At 42.0% G+C, this 25,263-nt stretch overlaps 1 protein-coding gene across 1 annotated transcript in view; it reads right to left on the reverse strand.

The window, feature by feature from the left end:
• Positions 1–17,501, reverse strand: part of pard6a (par-6 family cell polarity regulator alpha) — a 22,441-nt gene extending 4,940 nt beyond the window's left edge. The window contains exons 1-4 of the mRNA XM_088298855.1: positions 17,075–17,501; positions 9,542–9,764; positions 4,986–5,275; positions 3,623–3,748 (exon numbers count right to left, since the gene is read on the reverse strand). Coding sequence (XP_088154981.1) covers positions 3,623–3,748; positions 4,986–5,275; positions 9,542–9,764; positions 17,075–17,188 — 753 coding nt within the window. The 5' untranslated portion in view covers positions 17,189–17,501. The remainder of the gene's footprint in view (positions 1–3,622; positions 3,749–4,985; positions 5,276–9,541; positions 9,765–17,074) is intronic.
• Positions 17,502–25,263: the final 7,762 nt, after the last annotated feature.

The raw sequence follows: 25,263 nt of genomic DNA on the forward strand, positions 1-25,263 counted from the left end.
GAATAGAATGTCCTAATAGGCCTTTTTTGGCCTGTGGAACTCTGTAGGCAGCTGATGGTTACCAGCTGGCCAAGCGGAAATTGAGCCATGTCGGTCACCAAGGCAAAAACTGGTGTGTGGGAGCAGTTTGGCAAGGCCATGGAGAATACAGGTTCAAAAAACACAGGGGCAGCAAATACATTGAAAACAGCATGGGCCCAAAAATAGAACCCTGTAAGACAGAGGGGCAGCGCAAAATCAGCGCAACCTAGGTTAACACAAAAAGTCCTACCAGCCAAATAAGGATCTGAACCCCTCTAGGGCGCTACCACTAATGCCCACCTGGTGCTGTAAAAGAATACTGTGGAACACCACATTCAACGCTGCTGATAGATTCAACAAAAGACAAACTTAGTCTCCAGTGTCATTTGCCATGAGAATATCATTAAAAAGTTGCCTGGAGCTGGGTTTGACAGCACACCTTGATCAGGTTGAGGTTTCTTAACCAGGGGTTGCACTACAGTGTGTTTAAAATGTCGGGGGACTACACCAGAAGACAGACTGCTGTATATAATGGCCAAAACCGATTCACCAATATTCGGGAGCACCTTAAAGAAGGAGCTACAATAGGTCTGGTTGTTGGTTTGTTCTTGCGTCATAATCATTAGAAAATGGTTCTGTGTGGGTTGATAAATAAAGTGTCTAGTTGGCCAGTTGCTACTTCAGTATACTTCGACTAAAACTAACATATTATATGATATGATGGAATTAGATTGTTTGCTGTATTATATTTTTGATGTGCACAAATATTTATGGCATTGACTAGATACATGCCAGGTACTTTCTTGATGGCCAAGGGCGACATGAATCTTTGAGACTGTTGCAGAGCTGCGAGTTCATACATTTATCAGTCTGCTGCTTGAGTTTATTGTATATAGAGCGCTGAGTCTCAAAGGGTAGTACGGGGCTCCCTCTGGTGGTATGCAAAATAATTACTGAGTGTTGTTCATAAATTCTGTCATTGTAGCAGTGGTTTGTGACTGGGGAATCAAAAGGGCAGTAGAGAGGAAGCAGAGAGAGACTGCGTGTTCATTAACACACGTTTGAACATTACCAACTGTGGCTGCTGTGGGAGTGGCAGTTTACAGTAGGTAGCACATGAACTCGAGCTACCAAATTGGTTTCGGCAGGTTTTTAGCTGTAGCAAACGAACAGCGTAAACCAGTGAGAAAATTTGACACTAACTACATCCAATTTGGTTTTATTTGACGTGGGTAAATAGGAAGAGTCCATTCTGCAGTATGTGGTATGTGGCCAGGTACATGCTGAGCAACAAATGCATAATACTACACGACAAAAAAAAAACAAAAAAAAACTTTGGATTTCCATAATTCGGTACATTTCCATTTTCACAGTAAAATGTGTTAAACTAACATATCATTTGAATATTTCAGAGGAAAAGAGTAGTAAATTATGTCAGTTGACCGCTATTTAATCATATGCGACCGAAAGTCAAATAATGTTATTTTAGAGTATGTATACAAGCATCTCAAACCTCCTCTTGCAGAACACACAGCACAGACATTCTTTTACAAAAACGTAATGAAACAATCAAAGTCCTACACCTATAATAATTTTTTCGGTTGCACATGGTTGAAATGTCTTAAACTGAGGTCATTTTCTTCCCTCTTTTCCTTGACAAGAATATGTTAGTTAACACTTTTACATAATGTACAAATGATGTACATGTTCAAATGAAGTAAATTCAAAGGATTGGTTATCAATACATGTCTATGTTCAGTTGCATTTTCTGTTCAGAAAGCAACAATTGAATTTTGAGGGAATTTTTACTTCTAGCTGTAGATATATGGCTTGTTTATTAGTGAAAAATAAGAAATATAAAATTATTCGGCATTATTAAGTACAACTGTTTTATATTCTTAGAAAGAATTTGAGAACCACTGCCTGAGAGTAATGTTGATATTACTTTCTTTCATTCATTATAATAGTAACATGTTAGGAGGGGCGTGTAGAACCTCTGCTTTAGTTTTTTTAATGACCGCCTAAACCAACTATGCCACTAGTGATGTCAGTCACAATAAAATAGGAGTCTGTTAAAAAGCCAAAGTTGTTTTCCATTTGTGCAGTTTCAGCACCCTCGGGTTGTAAGTTTAATAGTTCAATTTAATTTCAACATGGAACGTTTTTGGACACCTATGTTCAAAGCTGCACTCAACAGGATTTAGAGTTTTCAATCGCTACTGCCACATATGGCCAAAAAATGAAAATGCACACTCCTTTCTTCGCGTTCATGATGTACATTCTTGTACGAGCACATCTGATCGTCGTAACCAATTATCAATGTTTACAGAGGATAGTTTTCGACAGTTTTTGTTTGAAAAAACAGTATATGTCTACAATATATTTGTCATGATAACATTCATTGTAGTAGGTTATGATGATTTGACGAATAATAGAGTAGTATTTATGGAGAGCATTTCTTCGTCAATGCTGTTGTCAGGTACCTGAGGTTCATGTACAATATAATACAATTTTATTTGAATAGCGCATTTCATAACAGTTACAGCTGTAATCATGATATTATTGCATCCCGCGATATATGGATATCGCTACATCCCTGTATATATCACTGTATTTTAAAGGGAAAGTCCAAAAGGTTTGACTGAAAATGCTTTGGCTTCAGGTAACGACCAATCACGGCTGAACATGCGAACGTCACATGACACAATAAAGTAAACAGTTGAGCCGTGATTTGTTGTTACCCGAGCCCTGAGCAAATCTGATGTCATTTTCAGCATGTGGCAAACTGGCCGCTCCCTGAAATGGGAGAAATAATCTGGTGGATTTTGTTGCTTGCACACACGAAATATTAATCAGAAAGCCGTGTTTCGATTAGCGGGGCCACATAGAACATATTGTTCAGAAACATTTTTACAAGACTTCCCTTCAAATGTTGGTTATCATGGTGGTATTTTTTGGGGGGGGCTGGTCTTTGTAATAAAAAGTTTAAGAACCACTCCTGTAAATGGTCACTCAGTTTGAGTTTAACATTGATCACAACTTAAAGGCTATCCCTGCAACACCGGTCTAACCTCTGCAGATTGCAGTGCAAAATTCAAACACGCTATATTGGCTGAGCATTTTGATGGCAGTGAAACAAAGCCAACCCTTTGGTACTGGAATGTCTCAATTTACTATTGCAGTGATAAAAAGCAAGAGCTACAATACAAACAGTGCATGCAGTTAGCCTTGTTTAGCTAGCTAAGCCTACTAGTGCCACTGATTAAAAAAATGCCATGCCATTATTTCATGGTTAGAATAAGAACAGGCAATATTACAACAAAATCACATTCCAATATTTGTTGGAGCTATAGTGATATTCATGACAAATAAATGTAAAATACGCAACTAAAACTGATAAAGGCGTCACAAAAAACCACCTGACCTTTCCTGAAAATGGTGTACATGAAGTGAAAAGTACAATAAACCCCTCAGCTATCTATTTGACATATCTGCGCTGTACAACAGGCAGTGGGAGTCATAGGTGTATGTTAGAGCACATGTGGGCCAAGGGCCAAGAATGGATGATTCTAAATAATTTTGCGTTATTAATTGCATTTACCTGGTCTAATGATTTTCCTGTGACATCGATACCATTGACCTCTAGAATTTCATCGTTAACTCCCAATAACCCAGTGCTCTCTGCAAGACCACCACGCACAAGGCGGGATATGAACACTCCTGGAACCTATGGTTGGGGAAAAAAAACAAAAAATGAAGCAATTAAAATACAAAATGTGTACATCAGTCTCCATCAGTAAAAAACATTCAAAGTACATGTCCACAGCTAAAGACGGTGTCCTACTGTAAGATAAGCTGAAGACCACATTAACCTCAAGTAACTTTATGTAATCAGTTTGTGTATTTATAATCATGTTTTTATACACTACTTGTATTAATAATTGCACACGCACACACACACCTACATGTTTGGTCTAAAGTTAAGTTCCTGTTTCCTGGAGTTTCGTGTCGTCTAAACTGACCTTCATTGTGAGTTAAGTTTCTGTTTCCTGGAGTTTCGTTATGAGTCTGCTTCAAGCTTTAATAAAAGAGGCGGCGGGACGGGAGGCCAGAGGGTGCGCGGAGCTGAACTGAGCGAGTCGCCTGTCTGCTCTTGGCCTCTCTCCCTGTCGCGACCAGTAAAAATGAAAAACCTTGCCTGGTTTCTTCTGGCCTTCAGCCAACTTTAGTAAGTTATTTCAGTAAGCTAAGCTCTCCCAAACGGCGTCAGGGCATTTAAACCTGACACCTACTGAGAGGAGAGTTCGTTAAGGTCGCAAACAGTCACCAAATGTTCTCCAGACATTTGCCGACAGTTTTTAATGTTTTTTTTTTCCTGTAAGAAAAGTACAGGCAAACGTCTGGAGAATGGTTGGCGAAGGTTTGCGAGTGAAAGAACCCTAACGAGAGAGAAACATTTACCCATTTACCATCGCAAAAGTTTGACCCTCAGTGGGATACGGGCTTGACCCAGTGGGCATCAGCTGTTAATTCAACATCAATATGACATCAAATTCATTCAATTGATGTCATAGTGACATCAGATGCCCACCTGTAAGGAAGGCATTGGAGGAGTTCGAGCAACCCTTACCTTGGAGAACAGCGACATCCTGTTTTTTATTTATCCAATTTTGTATTATTTCTATTTCATTGTTTATTCTTTAATTGATCTATTTTATTTATATTTAATTAAATTATTGTTGTATTACACTGGGGAGGGGAGCTCTCTAATCTCGTTGCACACTGTACAATGACAATAAAGGGATTTCTGATTTCTGATTCTGAGTCGGGCTCGTGGAAAAGGTCAAACAATACATTCTAATATAATGAAGTTTCAGAAGCACCTGACAATGTATTCAAATGTTGGCCATATTGGAATGTGTTACACCATCGAATCAACGTTAACATAAAATGATGAATCTTACCTTTTCTACACCGTAAGGCGTCACTCGCATACTGGCCCCATCTCGGATGTAGAAGCCCAGAGGTTTATGGGTGCCGTGCTTGTGGAGCCGTACCCGCCGATGTGTCTCGGGTAGGATATCCACATCAATAATTGATGAAATTTGGCGGAAATTCTGTGGTCGGCCAATGAGGAGACCCATTTTGCTTTTGGAGTGGATTGACAATGAACCAGCATTTCGGAGTCCTGTCAAACCCAGGCCTTTTTTCCGCCTCTGGAGGGAGTTAGTTGCAAAAACTACAGGTTCATCCTCTATGAAGACAGAAAAAGATGGGGGGAAAAAATTATTACTGTTAATTTTTTTTAATAAGGTGACAGATACATACAGAGGGCTGTTACTAATATTTTATAATGATTTATGTACTAATTGAGATAATGGAAATATTAGATACAGCTGATTGTGATTCATTTTACTGTACTTTAAAACCACAGAAAACTATTGCCACAAGAATGACCACTAACAAAACTGGACATTATGATCTTGGGAAAGGGAAAATGTTTGGTAGAGCTCTTGCATTGGATATCATCAAAGGTGGGAGTAAGTCATGTATGTGAAAGTCACAAATAGTTCGCAATCTTTAAGTCTCAAGCACGTCCCAAGTCACATAAAATCAAGCAAGTCAAGTCACCACTAAATTTCTACCAATCAAGTTGGAAGTCAAGTCACCAAATCTTGCTCAATCACAACATATATTGGAGTGATAAAATATTTTTTGCACTGATCAGACAACAAAATGTAAATTATTTCCAAAAATTAAATTAACGTTTACATCTCTAAAAATGAAATATAAAAAAATAGTTTCACTTAAAGTAAAAACCTACAATTAAATTATTTAGACGATTTTTTCATACGAACTTGTATTTGAGTGGCACACTTTTTAAGTGGAGATAAATACTAAAATATGCTGAATGTGGGAGTAAACATGTATAACCATTGCATTTACATACTATATGTTGTTTTCTAGTGCCAATCTGTTAACAAAATGCAATTAGAGTGAATAAATAGGTGAATGAAAGGCATTCACTTTGTGGGTTGTCACTTTTGAAGTGGAGAGAAGTGCGTGTGCATTAGTTTATGGTGGTTGCCACATCAAATATGGTGGACACTCTCACCACCAGAAAAGTACTCTACGTATGGACAGAGATCTGCATTTCGCCCAAGGGACGGAACAGGAAGCCGATCCGTCCGAGACGCACGCCTACTAATCAAGGGGATGTGGGTTTTTATCCGACCTGTTTCGTTTAATCGTCCCTCACTGGGTCAAGTAACGCGTTTATAGAATTCAAATATTTGCACTCGGAGTGGAATTAAATCTTCCGAAGCAGTTGCGTGTATTGGCCCTTGAAAAGAGAGAGAGAGAGAGAGATAGAGATAGAGAGAGACAGAGAGAGAGAGAGAGGGAGAGACAGAGAGAGAGAGAGAGAGAGAGAAAGAGAGAGAGAAAATTTCATTCTGCTCAGAGTGCAAATATTTTAGGAAAATATGAATTTGTCTCCTGTGACAACAATAGCCTGAGAAAGTTCCGTTATGCTCTGTAACTATACCTACGTTCTGTGTTCTTGTGTGGGATGTAAAAAGCATCTGCCGGTGTTTAGAATATAGATAAAACCCCATTTAATAATGTGTAGACCCGTGGCTATTCGTCCCAACTGGCTAATATATGTACAAATCTGTTTTTATGACAAAGGTTTGTTATTGTGGCTTTTAACTAGGTAAGTTTTGTTGTCCGGAAATTACGGTAAGTTTGATGTGAATAGTAAATTACAGACCTAATGGTCTTTAAATAACGTTTATGAATTATGAAACTGCCATTCGCCTCTTGTCATGTACAAACGCTTTTTTATTTATTTAATTTTTTTTCACAGAGGGGACCGGGGGTTAAATGCAAGGACGGAAGCGCTTTAAAAGGACAAAGACCGAGGGCGATTATTTTTATGAATAAGGATTAAAGTGGAAGGACGGAAGGGTGCCCAGGTCGCGGACGTAGGACACAGGCAGGATCGGCAAAATAGGGTAAAGTGCCCATCTAGGAAGATAACTATGATAAAATTAAGCACTAGATTGAACCCAAATTCTCATCAAATGCTGCTTCACTTCCTTTGCTTCCAGCCATTGGAGTCTACTTCTTTTGGTGCATACGGGGTATTTTCAAAGTGCACATTGCTTCACTTTGTTATTAAATAGTGAGTGGGGGGGGGGGTTATACTTAAATGTTCACAATCACATATTTTACTGGTCCCAAACAAGTGTTTGTAATGCTGGCTCACAGTACAGTTGATTTTTTTTTTAGGGTAAACTGATTGACAGTGATATTCATGCATCTGCAAATAACAATTCAGCGTGCCAAGGTTGATGTATATTAACACTATTCTCAGTCAAAAGTAAACAATATTTTCATAGCTATTACTCTCTTTCTCACCAAGTCAAGTGCTTGTAGCAGCCGACTGCTCTTATAGCCCACGGTGGAATGCGAGGATGAATTAAAAAATAATAATAATACAATAGGCACACAATAAAAAATCCAAAATAGATTGAAATACAATACAATTTTCACTAGCAATTATCACGCATCGACCATTTTTGGAAGTCGACTATTTTCCCCAGCCCGAGACAACAGATACGGAACCTGGTTACCAACCACGAGAAGACGAGAACAGATTTTTCTGCTCGTGTATGAAAGGCGTTTCCAATAACACACAGTCCGACTGTTGTTTAGTGCTTTATTTGCGTGTTCGGCAAAAGTTCAACATGTCTTTCGCATTCATTCAACGGGGCGGGGCCGCATTTGGCATCCATGATTGGGTGAATGAAATTTAGGTAGATCGGAACTTCCGCCAGGTGGGCCCTGCTATTTGCTCGGATTACACTTATGCTTTTGCAATTACAGGACTTAATGGCATGATCAAGCATTGGTACTTGCTGTAGCTGGCACTAGTATTGCTGTCAATTGGTTGCCATGACAACTCATATTTGCAGTATTTTTTTTGTTTGTTAAAAAAAAAATAATAATATATATATATATGTATATGTATATATATATGTGTTTGTGCATTTGTTTTCTGTATGGTTTTCCTATAAATCTTGGTCGAATTATTATTTGGAACATTTTTGTGAATAATTACTTTCGGGTTTGGGGTCACGTACGCCGGATGGCGCAAAAGAATCAGACAGACAGAAAAGGACGGCGGGGGAGAGAGAGAGAGATGAAGAATTGTATCGTTTGGTGGACTTATGTTTGATTATCTACTACTGGTTTACAAACGGTATGTTATTTTTTGTTTATTGATTGAATGTTTGAGTCAAACAGATTATTGTAAATATGCATTGTTAATATTTTGAATGTCCTTTAGTTTTCACAGTGTTCCATAATGGATGCGCAATGAAACGATTGTGGACATCAGTATAAAGCGTGGTTCTTGACCGGAGTAGATACACTTGCCAAAGATGAGTACATGTGTCTAAGGCCAAGTTCAAGTCAAGTCTCAAGTCAATGACCACGAGTCCAAGTCAAAAACTGTACCAAATGATAGCGCTGCAGCAGCCTGTTGCTCTGAGTTTGCGCTACGTCATTAGCACTGGACATTCGTTGGGCGTAAAGAAAGAAAAAGAAAAAAAGAGAGAGTGAGAGTTTCAACTTATGAGCCAGCACCGGACCCGCACACACACACACTCTCATAGACATTTCGAGTGAGGAGAGAAAATGAGAGCAAGCCCCAAAATCAGAGTCCGATGTTGTCCCCATCGATGGCACCCGCTAACGGCGAATATTCCTAATGCACTGTAAAAAATGGGGAGTGATATTTACTTGAAAAATCAGAAATTTCAAATAAATTTAAAATGTACTCAAAAACTGAAGAAGAGTTTTTGAGAAAAACGGAAAAAGAGTTTTTGAGGTCATTTTACAAGTTCATCAAATTTAAAAAGTCACTCCAAGGAGGAACCCACTTCATGTTTTTGTACACACATTTCAGACACCAAGGAGCTCAATGACATCGATCAAAACCCTAACCTCCAAATTGGGAGACAACCGCTCAACACCTGAGCCATGCAACTGTTACAGTCAATTAGTATATCATTGGGGTCAGCTGCAAACCTCGGAATCCTACCAAAGCAATGTAGTTTTTGGCCTCCTTTTGGAGATACCAGCAATATACTCACACCAAGATGCAGAGCCATAACTCAGGTGTAGCCAGCAGCTGTCTCCAATTCTGAAGGTTGTCGGATCGATCCTCAATCAAATTGAGAAACCTTTTGTATGAAGTGAAAAAGTAAAAGCTGTCTTCCCTTGAGCGGCTTTTTTTTAAATTCAATAAACTAGTGAAATTTCCTCAAATCTTTATTTAGAATGTCTGAGAGAAAAAATTACTAGATTTTTTTTTTATGAATGTTGATTTCACTCCATGGTTTATAAAGGATTTTTTCAACTGTACATCCCTGGTGAAGAGCCTTTATGAAATTCCAACTGTCATTTAAAAAAAATTCCAATCAACACAATATAATAATTACTCAATCCTGACCTTTTTTGGTTATGATAATGCGCAGCAAGGGATTTGCAGATGAGACGGCTTTTTGGAAGTTGTCATCATTGTTGATTGGAAGAAGGTCTCCATGGTCATCTGCATATCCCAATAACATGTCAACTTCAGGGATGTGATGGATAGTCTGGAGGAGGCTGTAGAACTCTTGGAAGCCACCTGGACAGTTTCTCTTGAAAGCAAAGCGACGGTATTCTGCGTCAAACTGCAACCATCACATTGAAGAGAAAGAAAAGCCACGTTAAACAATGAATTGACATGCACGGCAGATTGAACCGAATGCATATATTATTATGGTTATGAAAGATATTTTAATATTTATGCACCCATCCATTTTCTTGTCTTCATTAGGGTTGTGGCTGTCATGTAAGGACACTTACTCTACTTAAAGTGTCGTCATGTCTGTCATTTTGGAGAAGTAGGAGACATTTAAGGGACACAAATATTCACCAAAAATCAATAAAAATCATTTTCGTCATACATTTGATTGTAGTCGTAAGCTGTGTGAGGGCAATACCCCCTTCTTGTCTGATACATTGAGGTTCCATTGTATTCTGTATTTATTTACTGTTTACACAATGTCTCAACTTCATTGGACTTGAGGGGAATATGTTGCTAGACCAGAAGGCTCCACCCCAAAAAGCTATGACAATCGCACTTTTATTTGTCCTTACTTGTTTCATTTTCACAATGTGGAAATGGGAAATAACTCTAAATGACAAGAGGGCAAGATGAATTACTTCCAACAATGAGCATTATGGGATTGTTTCAAGACCATATAAGGTACATTTTCTGGTTTGTTTCTAAATACATGAAATAGAATTGAAGAGAAGTGCTGAAAAAATGTGCAGACGGAGAAAGATTTTGTTGTGAATCGTTGGAATAGCGGGCTCTCTTTCGTAGACAGCTCCACGTACGTTCAGTGTAGAAACTGCCGCAACTTCATTTTCGTGCTGGGGCAAGTCTAGTTTAGCGTGTTTGAGAGTTTGCCAGACCGCACTATGCCTCGCTGGGTGTTCCGGCAAAACAAGAGCACTTTCTATTACATTCGTCCGTTGCACCTGACAATTTGGTGACAGAAAGTAGACTAGACCTTAGACCAACTAAATGCAGGTCTAAGTTGTGGCGCAGATGGTATGAAATGATTTCAGAGGATTTATTTCTGAACACTCCATTATTGTTGTCGAGTACAAAATTACCTTGTGACTATTATGTGAAATTCAAGCCTGTTGCGTTTTCATGTTTGCGTTACAACTTTGCATTGTTTCTTGGCACACACTCAAACCATGAGTAAGCGTCTCACTCATTTCTTTATCGTATTCATTGTATCTTATTTTGTTTTATTTGTTTTCACAAATCCTGGGTCTTACTGGGTTAACCTGGGACCTTAGGTACCATGTTGTGTGCCATATGATGGGGATTTGTGTGTTTGAATGACAATATCAGTTCCTTGAAAACTCAACTTTAAATAGAACTTGAATGAACAACCGGAAAATGAATTTGTAATAAATTAAGATAAAAAATAATGAATAAAAACGTTAGATAAGAATAAATACCTAATGTTCCAGCACACCTTGGCTTGTATGGTGCTGTGCATGGATAGAAGACACACTTAGAATGAGTTAAGAGTAGAAGACAAAGTTGGACTTTATCTCTATTAATACAACGTGTCCATCACAGATTGGGAATATTTTTTTCATTTGAGTATTGTTATATTTCCTGTATTTATATTGTTTGCGAACGTTCGTTATTTGATGAAATATCATTCTTGGAGGATGATGTTAATTATCTGTTCTTACGTCAACGACATTTTACATTGACTTTAACATTAGCATTGCCGATGTTTTTAAAACAAAGTATTTTGCTGTGTGTTTAGTTTTACACTAAAGTCCAATTGGAGTGTCACATAAACTCACACTCAGGGAGGGCAGAATAGCATCCACTTCCAAGTGTTTGCGCCACAACAAAATGTGCATTCAGGGTACTTTCACAACGTCAAGAATTTGCAAGGACATCACGCCGTGGGGGGCATTCATTGTTTTTCTAAGATTTTATTGTTTTTATGATCATGAGATGCCCAAATCAAAATCAAGATTAAAATCCAATTAATTGTGCAGCAATTGACTGTTTATATTGTGTGCCAGTCTTTAAGCTAATGAACAGGCATTCACCGTCGTCCAAAGAGTCACTTTCTGTTTTGTGATGTGTGTCCGAGTTCACATAACACAAAGACACTTCTACTACAGTTACATTGTTTGATTAATAGAGCAGCAGTAAATCTGTTTGGGTCACATTGTGTGTGTGTACCTGACTGTGTGATTATGAGACAGAGGCAGGCAATTGAATGTTTAGCAGGGCCTACAAGTAGTGATGGGTAGATGAGGCATCCTGTATCGTTTTGACACAGTGACACACTGTATTGACACTGTGTTGCTGAATACTGACACCTTGGTGGACTCGCAGGAAACATTTGACAGGGTCATCTGACACTGATCTGTCAAACTAATTTTATCCAATTCCATTGATTAGGCATTTGCATTCACATTATTTTTACATATACGTACTTTCATAAAAAAATCTTTGATATTCAGGACTCAGTTGATAAATTAAGTGAAAATCTGTCTGAATGCCTAAGTAAAAGTGTTGTGAATGACAATGGACTCATTGTAATTAAAGATTTTTATGAAAAAAAAATAGTTTCTCCAGCGTTTTGTTATTCAGTCTATTTCTTTATTTTTGAGGCAATTTCCCCCGCCTTTGAGAAGATCCTCTCACAAGGCACTGAAGAGGCCGGTGTGCACAACACCTGTGTGGCCAATATAAATAGGTGAGGGAACGTTGCCTCCATGGACTTCCAGTATAAGAGCGGGTTTCCGTACGTGCAACGTGTCCTGCTGACATATGGCGCTGCACGTCTGAGTGCGCACACGGCAGAAAACTTGCGTTTACCAGTGACGTCTCCCATCTTGCGGATATTTAACGCAGAGTAACGCGCCAATAACTCGATGCTTGTTTTGAGCGTGCATCCTGTTGACAGATGCGCTTCCTTATAAACACAGTTTGGCGCGCGACCGCTCTGTCGACACGGTTCCGATAGTGGTCACGTGACTTTCTTAAAGCAGTACGCGCACCGACACGGGGTTTGCCCTGGAAGCTCGGCGCACACATCGACGCCTCAGTGTTGCTGGACCCATCACTACCTACAAGTTTAGCGGATACACCCACAGCATCTTCAAACTGAAAGAGGAGCCTGTTTTAATATAATTTTCGACAATCATTTTTTTATATCATAATTTTTTTAAATTAATTTAGATTTGGCACACTTGTTGACACTATTCTCTGTGGTCAAATTTACAAGATATTTGTGTCACTTCACAATGCTTTTACGCAGATGTAGATGATATTCATGAGATTGACTTTGAGATTTTTTGTTGGTACAGTGAAACCCCGCTACTTCGCGGTTCACCTTTCGCGGGTTCAGTGCTTCGCGGGTCTAAAAAATATTCGGGGGCATTGTAGTTTCGCCGAGCGGCACGACGGGGCGCTGGAGCGGTTAGACGGCCGGCGTGCGCCGAAGAAGAGCGTGGGCGAAGAAGAGAGTGGACGGAGAAGAGCACGTTCCCCCAGGCACAATCGGGGGCGAGTTTCACGCGGTTCGGACCGTACCAGAGCTCCGGCCGGCGTGCGTGGCAGTTAAGCCGAAGAGGAACAACTTCCGCCCGGGCACTCGCGCGGCGACATTTCGTTTCGTTCGAGAACGTGCGAGAGTTCCGGAGGAGACGGGCCGGCGTGCGTGGCAGTTAAGACGAAGAGGAACAACTTTCGCCCGGGCACTCGCGCGGCGACATTTCGTTTCGTTCGAGACCGTGCGAGAGCTCCGGAGGAGACGGGCCGGCGTGCGTGGTAGTTAAGCCGAAGAGGAACAACTTCCGCCCGGGCATGAGGGGAGCGCGAGGCTATCAGTTATGAATGAATAAATAAATAAATGAAGAATGCCACCTTTCATTTCACAGGGCACACCGGACGGCGTACCAGCAGGTAAAAGTCGAAGTAATTAAATAAGTACAAAAAGAGGTAATTGAATAAATACAAAAATAATGCCTGGGGAATAAAAAAATAATAAGTTTTAAGCATAATTTTTTTTTTGTTATAACATGAATTTCACTCTCTCTCAATCTACCCGTATATATATATATATATTTTTTTTTAAGCATTTTTGAAGGTGTGCCGCTACTTCGCACCTATATATATATATATATATATATATATATATATATATATATATATATATATATATATATATAGGTGCGAAATATATATATACAGTGTTTTTTTGTTTTTTTGTTTTTTTTTCTTTTTTCGCGATAACCGGGGGTTCACTGTACTTTTATCATTGCAATATTTTTATCATTGCAGTATTTTCAATCATTCAGTAGTTTTTATCATTACAGCGTTTCCCCCTCTGTATAATGGACAGGCATTAGGAGTGTTTCCTTACACTTAGATATGTTTATACTGTGTATATTTGCATGCTTTTTATGAATGTCTGCTGCTAATGTTATACATTAACGGCTACATTACGCCGCCAACTCTGTGTGATCTCTATCTTTGCTGCTGTAACACCTCAAATTTCCCCATTGTGGGACTATTAAAGGACATCTTTATCTTTATCTTTAACTGACCAACTGGTACACATTACTTTCAATGAAAAATAAACGTGCAAAAATCTTTTGTATTAACATTCCAAACAGCTTGCTTTGTATGACTTGAACAATGTCACAAGGAACAGGAGAAAAGGGTTTCCTCTAGCAAAAACTTTTTCTGCAAATAGATTGCGCCAAGATGCTGTACTGCCATGTGCAAAGGCCTAGATTTGTGTAAAGATCTCTTGTAAACAATATAAATAATGCCATGTACAAAGCAGCTAGTGGCCTGTAAACAAAATGCTAAATAAAATGAAAAAAAATGTCATTGCAAGCCAAATAAGAGTGCATCATCAGGAAAATGTGCCGTCTCGAGTACTCTGGTGCGCAGTCGCCACTTGTCGTCTATGTAATGCACAGTCAGGCTCAAACAGGGATCCATGTTGCGACTCCACCACAAGTCGAATGTGGACGCAAAATACTTGACATGTCTTAGCTCCCGTCCAGATGTTGTCTCTGTTGGGAAGTACGGTTTGCGAAAAATATTTTTTGTACCTCTTGTCGGCAACTTTCATGAGGCGTTAAAATCCTGTGCGTGCCACTGTAACTAGAGGAGCTATGTCTTTCGCTATGTGCTAGGCTATCGCGTCCACCTCTGAGACATTTTCTCGTGTCATGTCGCCTCCATTATGGGCTGTTGACACTTGTCGAACCTTGCTTCTCACTTTGAGCTTTTAGCTCAAGTTCCAAGTCAACAGCATGGTTGTATTGTAGGTGGTGAAAAAGAAAAGGTTGGACGCGCTGTTTTGGGTGCTTATGACCCATTTTGTAGTTCGTATTCTTTTGCTCCAACATTGTCTTTACGGAACCCAAGATATTTCCAAACATCAGATTTCTTTTTGGGACAAGCGCAACAGGAACAACTTCAAAGAACGTTACTTCGTCCTCAGCCGTGTCAGCCACTTCTTGATTTAAATCGACAGCCACGACCACTCGTCAGTTTTCTTTCTTGTTCAGATGGGTGGAGTCATGTGACTACACGTGCTGTAGCCATCTTAAAGGGGCATGAACATAGCCACTGACAGAAAACACTTTCCTTTTCTTTTTCTTTTTTTTTTAAACACAGAATTTACCGCCACAGGCAAAATGAGGTCGGTTATTGTAAAGAATTGTGGTAAATTTTCGGTTTATCGCCAAGCCTTATCGGCACGTTATTTCTGATTTTCCAGAGGTGATCACATTAGCTCACGTTTGATGTCAATATATCCAAACAATTGTGCAGAACAAAAGTTGCTACTTTTGCAGTTTGATGGCAATTGGTCGCCGTTTTTGACAACAGAACTGACAATTCGAGCAATTCTACCTCACTTGCCTCCCTGCTGTGAAATAGACATTGAAACCAGAAAAAAAATAACAAGCCAAAGAGCTCCAAAAGGGGGCGTGCCAATTTGTCGTAAATCTCATCACAAAAAAAAAACTTAAATCACTAATCTTTTGGTAGATTTTAGTGCTGATGTCATTTTTACATGTATACCTATTCTAAGTGCCAATGTTAACATCAATGACGTGTCCCTTTTATGCTCATGTTTCTTGAACCATACTAAAAACAAAACAAAACGTAGCCTCACAGAGTTTGCAATTGTGTAAGATTAAGGTGCAAAAATCACGTTAACCAGGCCGAATAAATATTTTGATTGGCAGTTTTTTTTTATTTTTTTTACAAATATATATTTTATGCCAATTAAAATAGTCCTTTCTACAATGGGGGAGCGGACGGCACTATCCACGTTTAATAAAATGATGACTTGATGATGATTTGCGTCTAATAGTGGGTTACTTAAATGGACATTATTTTACTTTATTTTGTATTCGTTTATACAATACAATAAATACAATAGAACTTTATTCATTTAGAGTTATCATTATTATTCATGCAGTTATCTTCACTTTAGATGTCTTAACGTTTTTGTCACTCCGACTTTTGTTTTTCCTGTGGGAGACGGCAAAATGGAAATGGCTCTTTGAGTATTAAAGTTGACCGACCCCTGGGTAAGAGAGTATAGAGAAAAGGAGAGAAAGAGAGCAGAGCGAGAGTATATCCATCCATCCATCTTCTGTACCGCTTCTCCTCACTAGGGTCGCGGGGGTGCTAGAGCCTATCCCAGCTATCTTCGGGCAGTAGGCAGGAGACACCCTGAACTGGTTGCCAGCCAATTGCAGGGCACACAGACGAACAACCATCCGCGCTCACACTCATACCTAGGGGCAATTTAGAGTGTTCAACCAGTCGGCCACCGTGCCGCGCGAGACTATATACATACATACATATATACATACATACATACATATACATACATATATACATATATATTTATATATATATATATATATATATATATATATACATTTATATATATATATACATTTATATATGTATATATTTATATATATACATATATATTTATATATATATATATATATATACATATATATATATATATATATATATACATATATATATATATATATATCACAACATTGTAATTGTACCAGTATGAGGCGAGGGAGGTGAACAGGAATTTGAACAGCGTTGACTTATTACTTTGCCAAATTACAAACTGAATTCTCAAACGTTGCATGATACAATGCGCACATTCTTTGGCCGTGAGTAGTCGAGCGACAAGTGTCGCAGTCATCTTGATTATCATGCGCTCGAAATACCTGCCTCAATTAGAAAAACGTGTTGTGTATGTTTACTGTTTAAGAAAAGAAATCACGTACAACCATATTTTATGGAGGACAGAAGGACTAGCAATCAGTGTATCAAATCCATTTGACACCATGTTAACCCAACACCATCACAATCACTTACTTTACTTTTGACCTCCACGACGCTGTCCGTGGCATTAAACGACGTCTGCTGTTGCTGTCGTGACATTCTTCTCTCGGGTTGGTATACAAACTGCGGCACTGCGGCTACAATCATTCAGCAATATGACAGTTGTTTTCCTTGTCCGCTCCGGTTAAAGCAATTCCATTCCCGAACAGGCGCGAGAGAGCACTGGCGAAATTCACTTTGCATAACACTCGCCTTTTTGTTTCGCCTGGTATGTTGTGTCAGAAGCTGATGAGCTAAAATCCATCGCCTTTGAGACAGGTGGGATGTTCTCAGTTTAGTGTATGTGATGCGAGGCGAGACGATGTGGATCCACCTCCAACTGGAGAAGGCTGCCGGAGGGCGGGGCATGAGGGAAGATGACGAAAAACGTTCAAAACAATGGCATGCCAACCTACCGCTGCTATTCGGAGAATTGTCTCTATAACCACAACACACTTCTGTGCGCGTGCGCGTGAATGTGCGTGCGAGAGAGAAGGAATGCTGTTTTAAGTCGCTATATCATTTTAAATTTTTTTTTTAATGCAACAAATCAGCAATCACCAACAGTTTCAGTACAAAATAATACCTACTTTATTTTTTCAGTGTCATTTCCTATTCCTTAAGATCTCTTTTGTAGAGTATGTTCTATGTTAGATACTTTCCCAACCCCCCTTCAGTGGCATGTTTCTGAGTCAAGGTGTGACAGGGTTTGTGTTGAAGAACAGGTTCTTTACTATGCAAGGAGTCTTCATTTAGTCCATGCTAGCCCCTGGTCAAACCTGTCAGGGTGAATTTCTTTCACAGTATCATGCATGACATGTTTGTAAGGGTTAAAGGTGACCAGGCGAAAAGTGCATCAAACAACACATTTGCCCACATGCGTTTGGAAGATTTTACGAGCCAATAAACCAAGGTTGAACTTTTTGATCAAAATTCCAAAAGGACGAGCCACATTGATCCAAGTTTACTTCAAGGAGTAACACGAGTTCGATTCACTGACCATAGACATGAGAGAGTACCCAAAGTTTAAGCTAGACACTCTCAGCCACATAAAAAAATATCCTCCCCCAGTAGTTCCTTATGAGCACTGGCTGACCCATGTGAATACTTGTGAATATTGTTTTTTTTGCTAGACTTCATGGAGAACCATTGTTAAAATAAAACAATTTGCAGTGACAGTGTATCAGAAGGAATTATGCGAAAACCTGTAACTCTGCATTTGTTTTCTTTGGCATTGTGTCTAGTATCAGGACAGATGTCAATGGTGGTGAATGAGGTAAGCAATTAAGAGGTTATTTTGGAATAAATCCTTTTATTTCAAAGATGTCTTTGATGTAATTTTGATCACTTTCATGTACATTTTTAAAAACCGACAACTCTGAAAAAGTAACATTAAATAATAGACCACTAATTTCTTTTCTTAACTATAGTTACTCTGACATGATGAATATTATGTTTTGTGAATAAATATTAATAACCTGAGTGTGCTGCTATGTTACGTTATTGTGCGATTAAATAACGAGAGAGAGAGAGAGAGAGAGAGGTTGACTTGCTTGTTAACGTTTACTATGACGACACTTATTTTCCTTACAGCCCCACATTCCTGTAACAAGCCCTCTGATTGGCTGAGATAACATCATTTACTCTGATTGGTTACATTAACCTTTACACAACATCTCCCCCTTTTAAGTAAGAAACAACATGACTGCACAATAAACATTAAAAAAAAAATTTCCACATAGGAACATTGATCATAACAGTCAGGAACTCTTTTCACACAATCACAAGTCCAGTCGTTTGGGTGGACGTGAATGTCTGCCTGAGCTTGTAACATAAGCAGCATTTGGCTCTGCTGCAGGTTGATTCATCCTCGGCAAGTCAGTTTCCTGCCTGTTGGTTGGAATGGATGCTGACTGCTGGGTAGCTCGCAGGTGTACACGGTTTCTCAACAGTCCATCCTCTGTTCTGACTAGGTATGATCTGGGGGTGTCTGTCTGCTGCACAACTGTCCCGTGAATGCTTTCTGTAGTGATCCATAAGTTCTGGCCAGGATGTAACTCCAGTTTACTCTCTGTTCCGTGGCGTGTTATAATATTCCACTTGTTTCCGTTTACCTTGTGAGTCTGTGGTCCGGAACCGTTTAACAATGGGCCAGCGTGGACGCAGTGATTCGGGGACTTGTGGGAATGTGGGCCTGAGCTGTCTTCCCATAATTAGTTGGGCTGGAGAATAACCATTTTTCAGAGGGGTAGCTCGATAACTAAGCTACGCTCTTGCACCTTTGACGATGGCCACTGCCCGCTTAGCCTCACCATTGGCTTGTGGGTATCGCGGACTGCGGGTTATGTGAGTAAAGCCGTACCCACTGGCAAAGTCTTAAAGAGTGAAGCAGCAAACTGTAGCCCATTTTCTGACACGAGCACCATCCGACCCAGTTCTGTCTTCACCTTATCACGTAACGGGAGAGGAACTCGACGTGGGTCGGACAGAGCATATGGTGTGACACCTGGTCTTAGCTCAATTTTGTATGGCGTTGTAAGTTTCCACAGTCCTTTGAAGACTGTGGGCTAACACTTTACAAAATCATCTCCCACTTGAACTGTGTGCATACGCTTCACAAGAGCCAGAGCTTTAATGGCTGGAAGTCCGAACAGTAATTTTGACAAATTGTTCCATACATAGATGTCTTGTTCAGTGTGTTTATTTCTCACCTTCAGTTTTCCTCTGAAGTAGCCTTTTACCTCCAAAGGCTGCCTGCCCGGGCTGTACAAGGGAATTTTCGGGGGTTTCAAAGTCCCATGTTTCTCTGTTGAGTAGTGGTGAAATGGAATAGCTGTGACTCCTGCTCCAGTGTCTACTTTAAACTCTCTTGTTTCTCCATTTAATTCAAGATGTTCTGTCCATTCATTTTCAACATCGTCCATTTTGATAATAATTCCTCCCAGAAAGGTGATGTCAGAGTTACACTCCGTAGAGCAGAGGTATTCAATTAAAAGTCACAGAGGTCGACGACTAAAATTTTTTCCATTTAAAAGGTCCGAACCAAAGTCCAAATTCCCTTAATGTCTAGCCTATGTTCACATTTTTATATAGTTTCAATATTTGGTCATTTTCAACAGAGCGCACTTATATACTAAATATTTAGCAATGTTCCCATTAAACACCTTTGCCAGTCAAACAAATATAAGGTGTTTATTTCACATTCAAGAAAATGTGGCTCCAGGAACTTAAGGGTGCCACTTCCAGAAAAAAACAGTAAAATATCTCCTGCAGAAATATATCAAGTGCTAAGCATTGAGTTAACCTTTTACCTTTTTTATCTTAAATCAAAGAGTTATCAGCCTAAAAAAAACGGAAAACCTAATTATCCAAGGAAAACAGGTCAACATGTTCAGTACACAATCAATAAAAATGGCTGTCCTCGTGAAAAACTAATTCAAAATTACCTTTGACACCACCTTTCCTTTTGAATATTTTGTTAACTTCTCTTAATGAGGAAAACACTCCTTCACAACTTCCCCATCACTCAATGTTTTATTTTACTTTTAGTGAACATTCGTTTGCATGCTGCTGGGCTGTAAACGAAAATGTAAAAATCTGTTATACTGCACTCAAAGTTCGATGTTTTTTGTGCGCTCACCTCAAACTTCAGCGGATAACTTTGCACAAAAGGGCGGTGCTTTGTTTCGTAGTGGCGCTTCGCAATGTTGCGACGGTTTCAGAGCATATGATGCACACTGTTTTTGAATCGGCTGGAGCCAGAACTAAACAAAATTTCTCCATCCATTCATTTAAAACAACACGCATCAACCTTGCTAAATTTTTAGCAAGGAATACAGTCAGCAGCACACTCTTCCGGTCTGCTGCGCAATTGGCAGTGGATCGTAAACAAAAGATTTGATTGGCTCAAATCAGTGACACCTTTTCCGCATTAACTAGAATTGCAGCGTCAACGTTTGCGAATGCGCCCTGAAAAAAAATCATCATAGATTGGTCATGGGTCCGGTCCGAACCATCTGTCGGTCCGGATCCGGACCGCGGTCCGCCATTTGGTGATGCCTGCCGTAGAGTCATCTGTGACGTCATGGACGCTGCCAGCTGACCGACATTTACGGGCAAAATGTCCTTTCCTTTTGCATTTTTGGGATTCAGCATCTTTAGCGGGGCAGTCTTTCCACGCGTGTTTTGTTTTATTTCCACATCTCCCGCAGTTTGCATCTTTATGCCCATTTCCTGATTTGGGACGTGCGCTACTCCTGTCCCCTCCTTTTGAGGTCCTCTATTTTGCAGTCATCACATCTATCTTTCCCGACTCGCTCTCATCCCTACTTCCACGCAGTACCGGTTGCTGCCTCTTTATTTCTTCACTGTGGCGCACTCTACATATTGTCTTTTCAAGTGTGAGATCCGGGTCCATCTCTAATGACTCTGACAACTTTGCATCTTTTAGACCGACAACAATCCTGTCTCGGATAAGCTCCTCTCTTAGTGCTCCAAATGCAGTGTTCTGCAAGACTATGGACAGCAGTGATGAATGATTCTGCACTTTCTTTTGGTTCTTGATTTCTTCGATTGAAACGTGCACACTCAAAAATTACATTTTTCTTGCTCACACAGTGGTTCTCAAAGGCATATTTCACATCTGTATATACCTTGAGCTCACTGCTTAAGGGCAACATGTTCAATATATCTTCAGCTTCATTTCCTAGAGTATACATCAGGGTGTTGACATGGTACTCTTCAGACTGTTTATCTAAACTTGATGCTATTCTGAAACGTTCAAAACGTCGTATCCACTTTGGCCATTCATTTGCATTGCTGAAGTCAAAGTTACCGGGTGGAGCTAGCTGGACACTGCTCGACAGCGCTGGATGGTTGTTGAGCATTTTTCTTTCAATTCTAACTTAAACGGCACCTTGGTTCGTTGTCCTTCTTTTTTAGCTTTATCGGCCGCCTTCTTGCCTGTTTACGTCTCCCCCGACGCACCTTTGGCGAAGTCGGCACCTCTCTCGGCCTTCTAGCCTGGCGTTAGCGAGCCACTGTTAGCTTCGAGCCGAACGTCGCCTCCCGATCGTCTCGTCCGGGCAATTCTTCTCATGGGGACGTATCGCTCCCGCGATTCACAAAGGTCCCACTTCTGACACCATGTTACGTTATTGTGCGATTAAATAACGAGAGAGAGAGAGGCTGACTTGCTTGTTCACGTTTACTATGATGACACTTATTTTCCTTACAACCCCACATTCCTGTAACAAGCCCTCTGATTGGCTGAGATAACAACATTAACTCTGATTGGTTACATTAACCTTTACACAACATGCTAAAACTACAATCTCTTAAAGATATTACCCTTAAATTAAATCAACTTTAAAACAAAAACATAAGTGGTCTAGAAAATGGATGTATAAAATTTAAACCAGACTCTTCAAAGGAAACGACACATTCATTTCAGTTGAGTCTATTCTGAGGTATGTGATACTGCCACGAGTCACTGATGGTGTAGTGGTACATCCGCCTGACTTGTGTAAGGGCAGCGTGGGTTTGGTCCCCACTCCGTGACGGTGTCTATGCCCTGTGTCTGGCTGACGACCTGTTCACGGTGGGGTGCAGCTTTCGCCCGCAGTCAGCTGGGATAGGCTACAGCACCCTCCTGCGATCCTGTACAGAATATGCAGTGTGGATGTTGACATGAAATCACATCTACACTTATACTGGAGTAATGTATGGGAATACTTTTGATACTTCTGATTTGGACAACGATAACTGATAAATAGAAAATACTACTTATCCCCCTCATGTTGTCAATATCTGGATTTTTTTGTTTTACCGAAGTAAAGAAGTTGTACACGATTATCACTCCACAACAAGCATTATAACATATAATAAACCAATTATTTTTAGAGTACAATGAGTGTTCAGGGAATAAAAAAAAAAAAAAAAAAAAAGCAGCATTTCTCTTTCTCTTTCGCTTCTTTCTTTTGGAAACAAACAACTGGCAAAAACCAGAGGTTAAAAATGACAGTGACAGTTTCTTGCTGTGCTTGCTCAGCCCTAAGACAGAATCAGTAAGTGCGTCACAGATACTGATCCGATATTGATATTGATGTCAAGATATCGCCTTGCGGTGATGAGGAGGTGGACCCAAGAAGCGAGGAAGCCGGGGTAGGTGAAACTTAAAAGGGGATTTATTGAAGCTCTCAGCAGGGACAAACAACGGGGCGTGGACAAATCAACAACCAAAGGCAACAAAAACGAGACGGGAACGAACCAGGCGGACAGGGAATGATGACACGAGCAATAACGGGAACGAAGCGCGAGTTGTGAGAGTCCGTGGTGCAGCAACAGGGAGCCAAACGGGATAATGACCCGACACTGGGTTGAGGGCATGGCAGGTATAAGTAGTCCGGTAATCAGGGGAGCAGATGGTGAGCAGGTGTGTGATCGTGAACTGGGAACAGGTGCGTGGCTGGTGAGAGCGAAAACAATAACACAAAGCACATGGCAGGGAGGTGACGAAAACAATAACAAAAGACACATGGCAGGGAGGTGACGAAAACAATAACAAAAGGCTGTCATGCCCGACGCGTATCATGACAGTACCCCCCCTCAAGGGACGGATTCCAGCCGTCCCCAAGAATAACAAAAAAGAAAAAACCATGTCCCAAAAACAAGGGTGGGCGGAAGGGGTCGGGAGGTGGGTCAACGACCCGTGATCGAGGCCGGTCTGGCGGATGCCCGGGGGGCCAGACCAGCGAGTCCTTTCGTGGCCCTTCAGGGGGCCGTGCGGGTGGCCAGACCAGTGCGTCCCGATGGGGCCATTCAGGCGGACGTCCGGGAAGACCCGAACGCCACCTTGAGTCCGCTGATGGGGCTGAGACGAGGGGCGGCGGCGGGACGCTGGGTGCTGCAGAGGACGGAGCTTGGACCGGCGTTGAGGCGGGCGCAGCCGAGGCAGGAACTTGGAGCGATGGCGGGACGTCGGACGCCGCCGAGACGGAGACGAGGCACGGTGGAACGCCGGACCCCGCCGGAGCCGGGACGAGACGCGGCGGTGGGAAATCGACCGCCGTCGAGGCAGGCACTTGGGGCGGCGGCTGGTCGTCGAACCCCGCCGAGACCGGAACGTGGAGCGGCGGCTGGTCGTCGAACCCCGCTGAGACAGGAACGTGGAGCGGCGGCGGCGGCTGGTCGTCGAACCCCGCCGAGACAGGAACGTGGAGCGGCGGCGGCGGCTGGTCGTCGAACCCCGCCGAGACAGGAAAGTGGAGCGGCGGCTGGTTGTCAAGCCCCGCCGAGACAGGAACGTGGAGTGGTGGCTGGTCCTCGAACCCTGCAGAGACAGGAAAGTGGAGCGGCGGCTGGTTGTCAAGCCCCGCCGAGACAGGAACGTGGAGTGGTGGCGGTTCGTCGGATGCCGCCGAGGCAAGGGCGGCAGGCGGCGGCTGGTCAATCTCCACCGCCGAGGCAGGAATCTGGAGCGGTAGTGGATCGTCGGACGCCGCCGACACGGAGGCGAGAAGGGGCGGTGGTTCATCTGGCACCGCCGGGGCAGAGACGCGAGGCGGCGGCGTGTCGTCCTCCACCACCGGTGCAGGAGCGTGGGGCGACGGCGGATCGTCGAGCACCGCCGAGGCAGCGACGGGAAGCGATGGCGTGTCCTCGGGCGCCGCCGGGACAGGGAATTGGGGTGGCGGCGGACCATCTGGCGCCGCCAAGGCAGGGATTTGGAGCGGCCGGGGGCCGGGCGCACCAGAGGCCAGGACTTGGAGCGGCAGCGGGCCAGGTGCAGCGGGGACAGGGACTGGTAGCGGACGCAGGACGTGCTCCGCCCGAACAGGGACTGGTGGCGGACGCAGAGCATGCTCCGCCGGAGCCCGGACTGGTGGCGGACGCAGAACGTGCTCCGCCAGAACAGGGACTTGTGGCGGACGCGTGGCGTGCTCCGCCGGAACAGAGACTTGTGGCGGACGCAGGGCGTGCTCCGCCGGAACAGGGACTTGTAGCGGACGCAGGGCTTGCTCCCACGGAACAGGGACTGGTGGCGGACGCAGGGCGTGCTCCGCCGGAACAGGGACTGGTGGCGGACGCAGGGCGTGCTCCGCCGGACCAGGGACTTGTGGCGGACGCAGGGCGTGCTCCGCCGGAACAGGGACTTGTGGCGGACGCAGGGCATGCTCCGCCGG

The sequence above is a fragment of the Idiotropiscis lumnitzeri genome, chromosome 6 (genome assembly GCF_059441095.1).
Source record: "Idiotropiscis lumnitzeri isolate Australia: NSW breed Sydney's pygmy pipehorse chromosome 6, RoL_Ilum_1.0, whole genome shotgun sequence".
Taxonomy (NCBI): domain Eukaryota; kingdom Metazoa; phylum Chordata; class Actinopteri; order Syngnathiformes; family Syngnathidae; genus Idiotropiscis; species Idiotropiscis lumnitzeri.